Genomic DNA, 15,672 nt, shown 5'->3' on the forward strand with positions numbered 1-15,672 from the left:
AAAATTAATAAAAATCTAGAAATAAAACGTGCATGATTTTCAGCACATCACATAATAAAATTCTCTTTATAAGCTGTTACATTAATTATGCAAGTCCTAACACTGAAGATCAGAATGCCTTCCATTCTCTCATCTGAACTAACCTCTTCTACTCATTATATCTGCAGAAATTACTCAAATACATTCTGTCTTCAGGTTTTACTGCAGTCTATGTAGACACAGACAACAAGGGAAGTCCTCAACCCAACATGTTGTACTGTCATAAGCAGATACACATCTATCCACAGGGATACCCGCAGGAGCTGTGGTTCTGGATGAAAAGAGAAAGACTATGAAAAAAGAATACCAGAAATTCAAGATACAAAAATCAGGTGTAAACATACTGCAAGAAAGGGATGAAAGAAGTACAGTTTGATTCGAAGAAAGGCACATTTTCAAACAAAAAGCAAGCACCAAAAATCAATATGAATTTGCTTTTGCATATGAACAACTTTAACTTCCTTTCTAAGAAAACAGTGGGTTACGTTAAGTTACTTCTCAGTTTGCAAGTATCCTCTAATAGCTTTTGAGATTGTAGTCCAATTTTAATGAAATCTGATGGAAGAAGTGAGGTTCTAAAAAAATGAACTTTCCTGAAATCTTCAGAAAAATCTAATCTTAATTCTCTCTTGTCCATCTGGCAAGTGAGAGATAGGATAGTAAACCTGGAATGCTCTGGAGAGGTAGAAGACTCTGGACACACAAGATAAAATCACGCTTCTTTATTTCCATCATTCATGGACTCTTGATGAGAAAAAGTCGGATATACTGAATAACTCCTTCATCCAGACTACATTATGTTAAGTAGCAAAACTCCATTCTGCTCAGTAAGAGGAAAGTAAAAACCCAGTTAGAGTTTCCCATCAGCAGGGATCTATGAGGCAGAATTTTGTGTCTACCAGTGGAGCACTGGTGAACTTCAAAGAAAGCACAGCTGAACCTTCAGGAAACAGGTAAGGGTGCAAGCACGAAGCCCTAGAGACTTGAAAAAAGGACAAATCTGGAAAAAGCAGAACTTACCAAAGACAAAACTAGGTAAACAGTCTGAGTTACCTTTTTAAATAATTTCCTCAGTTGTGGGAGAACCTGATGTTTCCAAGGATGCCCCTTAATCTTTGTTTCAACCAGCAAAGGTTGGCAGGAGATCACATAGCCTTCTCCAGCCAAGCTGAACTCCTTATCTTGCCTCTGAGACATGAGGCTTCTGGCTCACAGCAGGTCTGCTGACCTCCCTAGGACACTTCAGCAGTGTCTTACCTCTGTGAGAGGCGGAGGCTCTGTAATCAGGCTTAACTCACTAACAGAAGTAGCCCGGCTTAAGTCTTGCTGGCATCTGCAAAGATGGCAGTTTATACCCCCATTCAGTGTTACAGTCTAATCCTCTTCATGTTTTAAGGGTTCCAGGTTAAACTCAAGTTAAAAGAGAAATGCATTTATTTTTTTTTTCCAGTGGGAAGGAAAGAGGGTAAAAGTGGTACAGCCTTTCTAAATACAAGCTAAGCGCTCAATACATGCAGTTTCATTTTCAAAGAATCTCTATAACCCACAATATGGAGGTAAAAGAGTAGTTTCAAAACCAAACAAAAAGAACACTGTAAAAATTACCAAATTAACAAATACCCAGTTACCAAACTGGGATTCTATCACAGACATGTTCTAAAAGTAGGTCGGGCTAGACTCACCATATACTTAAATTGCTTGTAAGCAGCATGATTGTGCCCTACACCATGCCTAGACAACAGCTGTGAAACAGTTCAGTAGTTACTGAAGATATACGGGAAAAAGAAGGTATAGAAAATAAAAGTATAGTAACGTTTAAGGTTCAGGTTATAATGCTTGTCTTGACTGGAACAGAAGTGTCAAATCTTCACCCTGGCTCAGGTTCACCACATAATGCAGGTTATTTGCATTAGAACAGAACACAAACTCTGGAAGGGTAAAGTCATGACAAGAATGAAAAACATTTGAAGTGAACATTCCTGTGCTGCCAGGAGAAAGGATCACAGACCACAGTATTTCAAAAGATTTTCATTTTAGTGGCAGTCATTACAAAAATTTGGCCACATAGTTTGTAAAGAAAGACTTGACTATTTCCACATTCCATCTATGTCCGCCAGCCTGTGCGGTGAATGAGAGCTAAATGTTAACCATCTTTCCCTGTGTTTCAAACCTCAATAGAAAAATGCGGAGGACTTCTACACAAAAACTGCAAGTCTATCCTCATTCCCTAAGATCCATACCAGATACTCCTACCTTCCCCTCTCCCTACAGCCCTCAAATCTGCTGTCGTTAAGAGACATCCTGCAGAGGTGACCACGTTTGCCCACAAGCCCTATGCTCAACTTTGGATTTGGAAAGAAAATTGTAAAATTAAAGTATTTTCTTAAAGTACATGTCTTATAGCATGTTTAGCCCAGACAAACAGAACAAAGGAGTTGCGAAAAGTTACAAGATTATTCTAGAACTATCCTAGAACAGTAGTATGGTTAAAAGCTGGCTGTGGCAGCTACGGCAAGCATGGCTCCTTTTATTACAACTCATGCTCTGATAAAAATGTTCAGTCAACACTAAAGTATTTCATTTCAGAATATTACATGTTAGTCAATATAAACGCTATCAAATAATTTGTTTCTGTAGCTACTTTTGTGTCTGTGCTGTTCAGTAGTACTATTTCTTTGCTATTTGCAAAAAGGAAAGAAAATAATCACCTCCCCCTTTTGAGACTGCAGCTGCTCACTGACCTACATCTTCCTGTCCTTGTGCCATTCCTACCCCTCTGTTCCTTGCCTTCATCCTGGCTGAGATCACCAGTCACAGGCTCAACCCATCTACCTTTCACCTCCTCTTGGCTTTCCCTCTGTAGCCTCTAGCTATACCAGCACCCCAGCGAGCTCGGCACACCCCTGACCTAGTTCTCAGGGTGCACGCTCTGCCTCAAGCAGCTCCACCTCACTCCAGCTGAGCACTACTGCACCACTGAGCACAGCTTGCTCCTCAGAACAACCAAGCTAGACTCTCCAGTTCAACCACTGCTTTATCTCACCACCCCATTTCCACCCTGCCTAGCCAATTTTCACCTGTGAGAGTGCTCTTTATCCCTTGCACTAACACAGGATTTACTGACCTTAAGTTAAAAGTGAGAAGTTACAAAAGTTCCTGTTTTATCTTCACATGGTTCCTTGCCCATAATACCATCTCCCAAGTTCTCAGATATTCTACCAGGTAGCTATATCTTTCTCATAAGCATGCTTTTCTCGTAACAGATGTTTAAGTGGGATGTAAACCAAACTATTTGTAAGTGTAACCTGCCTGCCTTATGATCTAGACAGCTTTGTATGTAATCTGAATATGCTAACTAATCAATATTAGATTAATTAGATAATGCAGCTTCTTTTTCCTATTCCAAAAGTTACCAGTCTCCACACAAAAGCCATACTTCTGGTAGCACTAGGGATATCCTTTCAGTCCCTTGCATGTGGGCAGTTTAAACTTCAAGACTCAACCTTATTTTCAAAATACAAAATATTTCAAAGCCCTGGAAATGTTATTACCCATTAAGCTGCTAGGATATTGTTGTTTAGGAGCTGTACTAAATCTTACATGTTGAATGATATGGACTGAAAAACAATCAGAAATCAAAAACTCTTGATCCATTTTGCAATGATCTGCCAGAACAGACGCAACTCAGGTGTGATCACTTGCTTCAACCATGGCTGAATGAGCATAATAAAGAAACAAGACACTAGCTGTTGTATCAGGCTAAGACAAAAAGCTCATTGCCCAGTAGCCTACAAAGTAAAGTGGTTCACGTGCTTCTACTATGAGTTTTAAGATATTATGCCAGAAGATTTATCACCAGACTTTGTAACTCTCACTATCAGCATGATCTGATAGGTAAATATGTTTCCTATTCCAAGAAAATATGTTTGGCAAACATGATTGCCGGCACTACAGATTGCATTTTTTATACCTTTGCAATAATAATTCATTGCAAAACCTAAGCAAATCCTGTGGAAAACTGATGCTTTTTTTGGTCCAAGCAGATAAGCAGGCATAACACAGACAAGAATGCAATGCTCTATGCAATGCTCACAAAAATGCCTTTAAATGCCAGCCATAAGCCAGGAAGATGTAAAATCTGAACAAGGCCAACATAGGGATAAGTAGCAAACAGTGTAGTTTGCAAAGAAATTAGTCAGTAAGCCATGGTGGTTACCTACTGAGATTATGTTTCTGTCTTTATGTCATGCCTTAAAATATGTCTCACTGAAAAGGGGCAATATGTGATCAACAGGAGGCAAAGTGAAATCATGCAGTCGTTGTGAAATGTGTAAGCACCAGCTAGATGATAATGATGACTTAGAATCTGCTTACCTTCAGACCAGTCTCCTCCAAAGATGAAGAACTAGTGCATAACTGAGTTAGAACTGAATTGCTTCAGATCAACCGATAAAATAGCTTTTATTTAAACTTAAATTTCTTTGGGTAGACTGCTAGAAAATAAATACCCTATGAGAAATGAAACCAAGCTGCACTTTTCTATCCTGGCTTAACCAAAGCAACTAGAGAAGTAGACAGGTAAGCAGCTTTATACAATATTGATGACAAATCACTGATAAATTGAGAAGGCTGATGAAAATCCTCCATGAATGAAGGAACATTTAATACATACTGCTCCTATGTGTACCAAGTATTTTACAAGACAAGAACAGAAAATACAGTCTTTATCTCAGAAAATTTACAATCTAAATAAATTCCACAGAAATGCAATGATATTTGCCACGCAGAAATGAGTTAGAGCATAAGTAAACAGAGCTATGTGAATTCTGGGTATAATAAATTCTTGCTTTGTACGTGTCTCTTGTTGACTGACTTTTCTACCAAATACAGCACAACTCACAGATGGAAAATTCCTCTTATTTGGGACACAGACCAAATCCCTCTTCTACTAGAAATTCTCCAGGGAACAGGAGGAATGAGTTCACCCAGCAGCTTCTCCTTAAACAAGGAATCTGCAGAGCCTTTTTTCCTTCACCCAGCTGCCTACTTTAAGGAAAGCTTTGTCAAATCAGAATGAAAACGGCTGACAAGCTCACAAGTTGTTACGGAGCTGACAGATGGCTCCTATCACTATGTGCATCTTGTTACTGTAGAAAATCAGGCCCAAATAAACTCAGATTACTGACTTCTAGCACAGCTACATAGATAACCTTACTTTTTGCCTTTTTCCCCCCTCATACAACACTCTTCTTCTCCAATCACATACATTTTGACACCAAGTCAGCAGGGAGTAAAAATAAGCACACCTATGTTTCCAAAAATCAGAATAACTTGTCATTGAAACTTTCCTCTAAGCATTAATATTTCTTTAACAAAATCATAGGATTGCAACAGAATGTTTCTCATCGGGTACACAGCATAACAGCCAAAAAAGCCGAGGTTTCTGCTAACAATAACAACTGAATGAATGAAAATGTAAGCTTTACTCAGCCTACACACACACACAAAATAAAACCAACACAACTCTCAGCACATATGCAAAAGTTAAGGAGGTTTCCAATTATGCCGAATTACAGATACAAAACCAAAAACCATCCAACTACATCTGCAAGCTTTAGAATATTTTCCACCTACTGAGAAGCAAAGCTGTTTTTGACCTTCACTTGCTTAATTTAATCACACTGTTCTAACATAGATGTGTTAACATTAATATTTTCAAAAGTATTAGGTAATTGATACCTTGGGTGAGACTGGGGGGAGATATAAGCAGACAGAGCTCAATTTTTGATCCATTATGCTTGATATAGGGTCTTGTTCATTGCTAGCAAAGAGTTCAGAAACTTCCACTTTAGGAAAGCTACCAGAGATGGAACTCTAATGCAAAACCCACAGCGATTTACTTCCCAAATCAAAAAAGGTGATGTCAGGGCTTCTTCTATACAGTAAGACAGAAAACAGGAGAGCTTTCCGTTGTCAGAAGAAAAAATTTAGGAAGAGCCAACACACTGACAAAGTACAGAGAGAAGGTGCTGGAAACAGATCAACTTGAGAAAGAACACTATGCAAATAGAGCGAAAAGAAAGGATCTTGCAGACATCACTTAATACTGATAACTGGTGCTGTACTATGTCCTCTGCTAGCTTTCTATGCTGAATACCAATGCCTAAAGGCCAAGATTTTGCAGCCAGCCTGCTCACCTATCCATACTTACTATAGACACACAAAACAAACAAACACAAGATAGCTTTCTTGCAGACCTTTCCATTCATACACATCTCAAAATTAACACAGACAAAATTGATAAACTATCCATATCTTTAAAATGTGCGTAGATTTTAAGAACAAACAGTTAGGCTTAGCATGCATTAACAGCATAACTGTCTGTCATAAAACCATGATCTCATGGGATGAAATGAATATATATATATTCTTTAAAAGGTGTATGTTTTGCTAAGATATTATCTTTGTTTTGAAATGTTTATTCATTCCTACTTGGTTACGAGTAAGAATCAGACGCTGGAATCAATGGTTCGGAGTTCAGCTTTAAGAAATACTGTTAAGAAACATTTAAAGTCAAAGCCGACTGACAGATAAGTTCCACCCACGTGACTTACTTCATTCACTATTTGATACAGTAATTTTACATTTCTCAACCTGGGATTGCACAGGTCTGTAACACATGCACAATAGAATCTACTTTCTAATGCTCCTGATATAATCACAGATGCACCAATCCAATATTTAAAGGCTTATAAAAAGCCCACTATTGGCTCTTATACAACCTTATGCAGGTGGAAGGCAATTGAGGATGGTGGCTTATAGGTGGGGGACCACTGCGATTAGAAGAGAGGAAAAGGGTTGGTGATTGCATCAAATCACTGTTTTGTTTTCTTCACAATGAAAACAAAACTACAAAAGCCAACAAGATTTCTCCTATGGGTATTAACACTCCCCAGCCTCCCAGACAACCCCAGACCACCCACACATGCAAAACAAAAAACTGTTTATATAACAATGATGCAAGGAAAAATTGTATGGTGACAACACAAAAGAGTGACGCCTTCTATAAAGAAGATACAACATCAACAGATAGGCAGACAAATAGATATGTGCCAGAGTAAAACACTCCCTTTGAGCATGCCTGGTATCAAGCAATTGCCAGAATTCAAAAGCTCATACTACTTGAATATGAATAATAATTAAAAAAGCTAAGAGAATGCATTGATTTTTCAAATGGTTACTTGGATCACAATAACCCTTCAACAAAAGCTCCCTCACCGCACTGTTCCTGTGAGTTCTTTCGTTGTTTGGTACTTGTATCTGGACTGTGCTTGCAGCTCTAGAAGTGAGGCTGATCAGCAAGTGGCCTGAGCAGGAGATAAGTGTGATCAGATCACAGCACCGGGATTCTCTCTGAGAGCAGCTGACAATGAGATAAAAGCTGACAGTCACAGAAGGTCCTGAATTTATTTCTCAGGTTATATTCCCTGGCCTCTGTGGTTCCTATCTCAACCACTACAGTTACTGACACATGGCTGCTGATGACTCTAACTGTAAGTGGATCTATACAGATCTCCATCACAATGCTGTGCATAACCAGCAGCTACCTTTACTTCAATAAGTTCAACCTACAGGGGCCACAGAAGGAGAAACGTTTCAGAAGATGAACCCTGAGTTTTGAGGGAACACAAGGAAAAGAGGGCAATTTGAATATGAGGACAGACCGTGGTACCCTCTTGCAGAACAACCCCAAGCTCAGGAATGTACAAATGGCTGTTGTGATTCTAAGAATAAGTCAACATATGAATGTGAGAGCAGCCCAGCTGAAGTCTCGTATGCAAGACCTGAAGACCACATGAATCATCAGCAGTGACAGGAAAGCAGAAATTCTAATGGAAGTTCCCGGAGGAAGCAGAATGCAATGTGATGTCAGCTAAAAAGGCTTCAAGTCTCTGTTTTTCTTCCCAACTCAACATCCATCCTGCAAAGACAACTCTCTCAGACAATGGCCTCATAAAACTTCTGTTCTGGTGTATTAAAAAAAGTAGTGTTTTTTTCTGTGGTAAAATTAGCAGCCAGGAATAGTAAAAATGACCAGGCTCTGCCAATGGTCATTGCAGGGAAATTTAATTTCCTGATTAGTTGCATGATGCTACAGTCTCGCCACAACAAATGCTAATTTTACTTAGGAAGAAATTAAAACATAAAGATCCTTCAGAGAGTTCATACTTCTGCTGGCAGCAGAAATAGATCTGCATAGCATGATAAATTAAGGGCTCTTTATGGTGGCTATTACTATATAAAACAGGATTTGAATCACCACTGCTCATTTGCAAATGGCAAGCCGTGAGAAGCAACAGGATGTCAAACATATTCTGGCTTCAGTTAGGTTTTAGACAGACCTAGACAATCCCTAAGCAACCATTACCTTATTCTGCTCATTATACTCATGAACTGCTTCGGCAATGAAATGCAGTCAGCTACATCCCTTGCTAAGAACGTATGTAGAAAAATATGTATTACCTTATCTTTTCTGAAAGCTATATTGCTGCTTATAACTTTCAAAGGTAATTAGTTTCAGTGCTAGATTCATGGCTTTCATTTTTAACTTGATTAGTGAATTACTCTAATGAGCAAGAGTAAGCTCCTGCAAAAAAAAACGTAGTGTTCTACCTAAGTTGTAGACATAATCATGATTTAAGAGTTTAATACACATAGAGTGAGAAAGGATTCCTGGGGAATACACAGCATTCCTGGGGAATACACAGCATTTTCCAGAATAAGTGTATCACAATGATTAAGGAGACAGTGCTAACGCATTATTTTAGACGGTCTGAAAAATAAAAGGGTACATAATCACCTTCCAGGCGAAATTACCAAGCAAGTACATTTGTTTCCTGAAGGAATGACTTGAAATTAAGCAGAAGGGTTGAGATTTTAGCTGTAATTTTGAGATCATTATTAATGCTGGCCAAATTGTTACTCTCTAAAAAACCACCATTTGGGCAAAACGTATTCAAAAGACATAGACTAAAACTCCAGTAACTTTGTGCATGGCAACAGTGACACTAAATGAGATCTTTGAGTTGTTTTTCTTTCTAAATGCAGATAGATCCTCTGACACTTGACATTCAAAAGTGATTTTCCAGAATGCAGAAGTCTGAATAGCATTTAAACGAATATATATAGCTATCTCATCAAGTAGGTACCCACAAGAACCCAAGTGGACTTCTGTAAAAATTCTGTCCATCCAGAGAAATTCTGTCTCCTTATACTATAGGATCACAGACCCACTTAAACTGGAGGAGTCTGCAAGTCTTGGGTCCAAGCCTCCTGTTCAAAGGCAGGACAGCATCAAATTCCCAGCAGGCTTTTTCTCAGAGGTTTGCCCAGCTAAGTCTGGAAAGCCTTATTCTGCAGGTTCCAGAGCAGCCTGTCTCAATGCTGTTACCTGCACCTTGAATTTTTCTTCTCTTTGTATATGAAAACACCCCTGTTTCAACAACCATTGTCTCTTTTTCTCCTGTGCACTTCAGTAAAAAGCCTTACTCAGATCCCACAGCCTCTCATCATCGCTGCAGCTCCCTGCCCATCCTTGGTGGCTCACCACTGGAGCCAGTCCAACTTAGAATCATAGAATTGTTTCAGTTAGTCAGAAGGGACCCTTAAAGCCCATCTAGTCCAACTCCTCTACAAAGAACAGGGATGTATGTGGCTAAATCAGCATGCTTAGAGCCCCGCCCAGCCGGACCCTGAAAGCCTCCAAGGACAGGGCATCTACCACCTCTCTGGGCAACCTGGTCTCACCAGCACAAAGTAGAGGGGCAGGATCACTTCCCTTGCTTTGCTGGCCACATTTCTTTTGATGCAGCCCAGGATACAGCTGGCTTTCTGTATTGTGAGGGCACATTACTGGCTCACATCCAGCTCACCATCCACCAGTACCCTAAGTCCTCTTCAGCAGGGCTGCACTCTGTCCTTACATCTCCCAGTTTGTAATGATAGTGGAGACTGCCATAACTTGGGCGCAAGACTCTTTTCTGTGTTAGTGGGTGCAAAACTGATTGAAGCATCCTAGATGTCATCTAAAAACTGTCAGGTAACAGTACCAGCTACGCTCCTGTTAATACAACCCAAGATACTGATAGTCTTCATCTCTGCTAGGCTGCCCTGCTGGTTCATATGCAGTGGACTGTCTGTCAAGACTCATCAGACCCTTTTTGGCAAAGCTGCTCTCACATGTCATTCAGTCTCTAGCTTGTACCAATGCAATGCAGCTTTGCATTTGTACTTGCTGAAATATTTGATGCTTCTGCTGAAATAGCTCTCCAGTCTGCCTAAATCTCTTTAACTGATGGCCTTGTTCTCAAGTGTATTGTCTGGTCTCCCCAGTCTAGTGTTGTCCACAAAACTGGTGAGCAGGTATTTGTTTTCTTTCCCCGGTTTCTTGATAATTCCCACAACAGACCCCTGAGAACTCATAACCAGCCTCCAGGCAAAGTATGAACCACTAATCACTAGTCTTCAAGTCCAATGATCCAGTCAGTTATTAATCCATAGACTAGTCTACCCACCAAGACCGCAATGTCCCAACCAGTATTTGACAACTGCATTAATAAAGTCACGGTAGATGACACCCACCGCTGTACTTTAATGCACAGATCTAAGTCTCTTTATCATAGAAGACCTTCAGTCAGACATTAAAAAAATCTTCCCTTTTGTAAATCCATGCTTACTATTCCCAGTCACTACCACCATTATACTTCCAGAAACAGTTTTTTGCTGGAAAGTATCTGTATCTTGAAGATGGGTGGAACATCTGTCTTTCGTAAGTTATCAGGGATCTTCTTTATATCCATGACCTTTCAAAGATGAGAGTGTAAGATTCTAGTATGACATCAGCCAGCATATTCAGATGCAATCCTTCTGGTCTCATGCACTTATATGGGCTGAGATTTCTGAGGAGATCCATGACTCAATCTTCCATTACCAGCAGTCCTCCTCCTACTCAGATCTTGTGGTTCAAGGTTTCAGAGAATTGGTTAGTGAAAACCCACACAAAGAAAGCTTTAAACAGCCAGTACAGCCTTACCTGTACCTACTGTCAGTAAGTCATCCCATCTATTCTGCAATAGACCACATTTTCAGCAAGTATTTATTTACTAGAAATGCTGCAGTAAGATCTCTTATTGCTTCTCTTAGGGTTAGGATTTGCAATTGTTAACACTAAGTGAATTTGACATTCCTAATATGATCCAAACATGTCCTCCTTTGTAGCCTGTTTTTGCTTTAATCTCTTGTGCATTGCCTGGTTGCACCAGAGGTCACTCATAGGTTAACTGGTTAGCTAAGCTAGTCTCCTGATACATTTACATCTAATAAGTACAGAGGTGAACTGCTCTTGTGTTAAGAGGCTGACCTTATGTCTTCCTTAAGCTCATTTTTCCCACTGAACTGGGATTTGCTTTTCTGCTTCCTAGGCCTCTTAAACCAAAGCAAATAAACACACACTGTTTTTCCTAAGGCTTAAACTTTCAAAAGTTAATTACCTGAATTTAGGGATTTCCAGGTGCTAACAGCGTAGTGACTCCAGTCCTACTGGAAACTTATTTGTCCTATGCAAAAAATCTCCAGACTTGTATTAAAATCTAATGCAACATACTTAAATTATTGCTACAAGAGTCCTTTACTGTTACATGTGCCTATCCACTAGTCACATCTCAGCTTGCTGAAAGTAGACTTCAACATTTCCTGCTTCCAAAGGATTGAGCTCATCACATAGCAAGGCAGATGACAGAAACAAGGGTGTGGATCTGAGACCTGTGATTAATGGCCGAGAGTGCTGGTACAAAGCAACAAATTTCTGGGGCTTGGAGCTGAGAAGTCAGGAACTGACTTCCTCAGAGGAAGAGGAGGTCATGTCTGTGGTGCCACAGAAGCAACAGGTAAAGTAATTGGTATGGAACACAGACTGGAAACCAGCTCTTAATATCTTGCTGTCACTACAGCTATGCAACTCTTACGGAGATTCCACTTTCTGTCAGCACATGCACAAATGGACAGGTCCTAAAGGTTTATGGGTTGAAGATGAACCAGGTTGAGGTCAACAAAATCTCCTTCCAGTTAGTTTTTATCCCAAACAGCAGCAACAAAAGATATTTCAGAAAGTTCTGTTCTGATTGTTACAGTTGCACAACTGAGGCTACAAATTTGGAAAAGTTGTTGTCTGATCAGCCTTAAGACCACCCTCCTTTCTCTTCCCGTATTAACAAGTCTTATCATACCACCCTAATTGCAGGAATTAGTTTATTTTTTTCCCCCTACAGGGCTTCTTAATATTCATACTGAGCTTCCCAAATGCGCCAGTTATACTAACTGCTGAAAAAGCATATGATGTAAATGCAATATGTGTGTGAGAGTGCACCACAGAGGACAACTAGAGGAGACATTAGAATATACAAGAAAATAAATTCAATGAGAACAGCTGCATGGCATATTCTTTCATGTATTATTATCACTTTTTTTTTTTTTTTTTTTTTTTAAACAGTGTTTTCTTCACAATCTTTGTTTGGAAGCAAGTTACGCTGTAGTAAAGAAAAGAGATGAAGAAAAGCATAGGAGGAAAAATCATTGAAGAAACTGAGGATGACTGCTGTAGTACTGAATTAATAACAAAGTAAAAAGGTTAGGAGGAGGACCAGATGCCAGAGGACAGAAGGTAAATATAATCAGCCTCTGAATTTTAAAGTGCCTGCATGCCAGAGGTCATCATGTCTTCTGGCTATCAAATAAGTGAGGTTTTCTGAGTTTAACATCATCCTAGGCTCCTTTCTGCTATCAGAATAGCTTGAAAGCCCTGAGAAAGATGGTAGTCTGTTCACTGCAAATTTATTCCTACCAATAACCATTCTTAGTGCAGAATGGGAAAAAACAAATCAATTAATGAATAGCTTCTGCTATCTTGGAGAATCTTTAAGCCATCCAAGGAAATGACCTATCAAATAAATAAAACTGTTGAATCCGTATCATGGAAAAAATAAAGTTCCTGTTGGATCAAACACACCTATAGTTTTAAAATATTATGTCCTCTTCAATTGACACCCACAATAAACAGAAACACAACAGCTAAAGAAACCACAGCTGGGAAAATACCTTTCCTGGCTACCACAGTTAGATAACTAAATAGGCTAACTACTGAATTGTGCCTTAAATAATGAACAGACCAGGTTTCCGATTCTGGATTAAAAGCACAGGTGAAATGAAAGATATTTCCCACTGTCTACCTCCCAGCCCCTGGGTCTAACTGTAGTCTCACTTCCAATGAATGCTACCAACCAGAACCAAAGCAGTCAGACAAATATATATAGATATATAATGTATAGTATATAATAATATTTATTATATTTAAAATAAAATTTATATATATTTCATCTCAGAAGCTGTTCAAACAAAGTGGTCTCTCTCCACTTAAGTAGCATACCTCTTCCCAAAAAGCAAAAGCATCTCATGGCAAGATGCTTCACTGCTTCTTTATTATGTAGCTATCCTCTTTACTTTCCTTGGTATGATTGCTAGAAGCAGACAGTCTCCCTGATCCCCTGCATTTGAGCGTCCCCAATTACCCTCAACATTCCATTAAACAAAATTGTTATTTCAGAAAACTGGAGACTTTGCTGTACCAGACTTCTTTCTCTTTCTGTCGTGCATATCTGCTCACAAAAGTTCTTACATCATCAAGATGCATTCCTGAGCCAGTGTTTTCAAAGGCAGCATCTCCAATGCCAGTTCTTCCTATGTGCTCCCTGGAAAAAAGGCTTATTGAGCCAATTTCTGCAAAGCCTGATGTTCCAGTCAGTCAACTGCATGCACCTATTGCTACAAGCTTCTAGCTTAGAAGCCACCACTGTACTGTACTTTTACTGCAGCCTCAGAACCATCTTTTGCCATACCAGAACACCTACCTGTCTCTTTCCTCTGCGACCTGCAACATAACACACCTGTAACTAAGCCCAGGAGTTAAAAACTGCCGCAAATTTCAAATGCTAGAACCTATATCATTAGCCACATCCTAGATAACCTAGCACTGTATTTCCCACCCTATTAGAACCATTTAATGATGAAATAATCTGAACAAGCAGTAAAAATATAAATATGTGATTGCACGGGACAGTATTAAGGGAAATCAGAGCAACACAGAGGAAGACAGGAACCGTGACAAAAATGGCTCTGGTTCCTACACAGGCTTAACTGTGCTCCCAGCTACCATTTTTGCTGCTCCTCAGATCCCAGCTGTAAATGGCGGAGTACACCTCAGCAGGGTGTTGCAAACATAAGACTGTGTGATGTTGCACACCTTCAGCAGTAAGCCATGTAAACAGACCAGGTAAGAAGGAACAGTATCTATTCCTGTAAAATAGGATAAAGCATAAGTACCGAACAGGGTGAGGCAGCTGGGGTGGGGAAACAGACCAGACAGGAATGGGGAGATTCCTACCGGGAGTGAGATTCCTGTTTCATACAGGACTCTTGTCTGTTATTGTTTCCTTCTTTCCCAGTCTGCATTAGAAGCAGGAAGAGAAGGAAACGACAAGTAATTTGTAACACAGTGCTAGACTTGGATTTATCAAGTCAGCCTTTGATGACTCTCCTGAACTTCTTAAAGCTATTTCCTCAGCCATGAGCACATCACTCCCCCTCCCTTTCAACCACGTGGTGCTTATAGCACTACACTAATTCCACAGGTGCACCTACTAGAATTCCCTTAATTTTTTTGCCTTCCCGTTCAGCCCAGTCTTTCTTTCCTTTTTGCTCAGCCTTACTAATATTCTTCTTTACTTCTCCAGCCATGTCTTTTCTATCAAGGAGGAAATCCCAATTAATCTCCTCCCTGTGAGTTTACTTCTTTGAAATTGCTACTGTGTAGCAGTTACATAATAATAAAAAAAGTAACATGGCTTAGTCCTTGAAATTTGCTAATCAAACTGAAAACAAAGATTTCTGGCACCATAGTGACAAATAACAAAAAGATTGGGAGATAGATGCTAGATTAGGTTTCTGGAAGCAGATTCCAAGAAAGGCCTTTTCGATTATTGCACAAGGTTTTGTGCTCTTCTCATCCTACACATGCCAGTGATCAGGATCAGGAAACACCCATACCAAGGGAGACACCTAAAGCCAGACAATCATTAAGCTTGACACTGGGCGTGCCTTCATTAGCAGTGCTAGGTGCGTGAGAGCTCCATTTAAAAAAGATATAAGATAGCAGTTTACTTGTAAAACAGTGAAGGCCTTTCCCCACTTGTTGCCTAAAGCTTTCAACAGGCTGCGAGCAGAGATGATCAGGTGAGCACTGAGCCTCCTGAGGTAACTTCTCCATTCCCCTTTCACCATCACACCATGCTGCAAAGCCAGCCTCTCCCTAATCACTACATGAGTTCCTACTAATGACAACAAGATGCAGAACTAGGATGCATTAGGACAGGTTCCCAAGCAGAATAGGTACTGCAGAGAGACAACATTAAAGAACTGGGCTCTTCTGGCAAAGGAATACCTTTGGATTTGTGATGCTGTACACTAGTTGTTCCACAAAATGCTCACATAAATGTAAAGTATTGGTTTGAATGAAAACAGCTT

At 39.8% G+C, this 15,672-nt stretch overlaps 1 protein-coding gene across 8 annotated transcripts in view; it reads right to left on the bottom strand.

Annotated features, from left to right (window-relative positions):
* Positions 1-15,672, bottom strand: part of SPTLC3 (serine palmitoyltransferase long chain base subunit 3) — a 281,441-nt gene that overhangs the window by 58,775 nt on the left and 206,994 nt on the right. The window contains exon 1 of one of the 8 annotated variants that reach the window (XM_085542799.1): positions 11,589-11,749. The exons of 6 other annotated variants lie outside the window; for them this stretch is intronic. Coding sequence is in view for 1 of the 2 variants with exons in the window: in XM_085542792.1 (XP_085398918.1) it covers positions 1,093-1,236 (144 nt within the window). In the remaining variant the exon portion in view is untranslated. Of the gene's footprint in view, positions 1-1,092; positions 1,286-11,588; positions 11,750-15,672 lie in introns of those variants that run through there. One more of the 8 variants, XM_085542792.1, reaches the window with a different exon arrangement.

This window comes from Coturnix japonica, chromosome 3 (genome assembly GCF_054131305.1).
Source record: "Coturnix japonica strain WE chromosome 3, WE-NBRP24, whole genome shotgun sequence".
Lineage (NCBI taxonomy): Eukaryota > Metazoa > Chordata > Aves > Galliformes > Phasianidae > Coturnix > Coturnix japonica.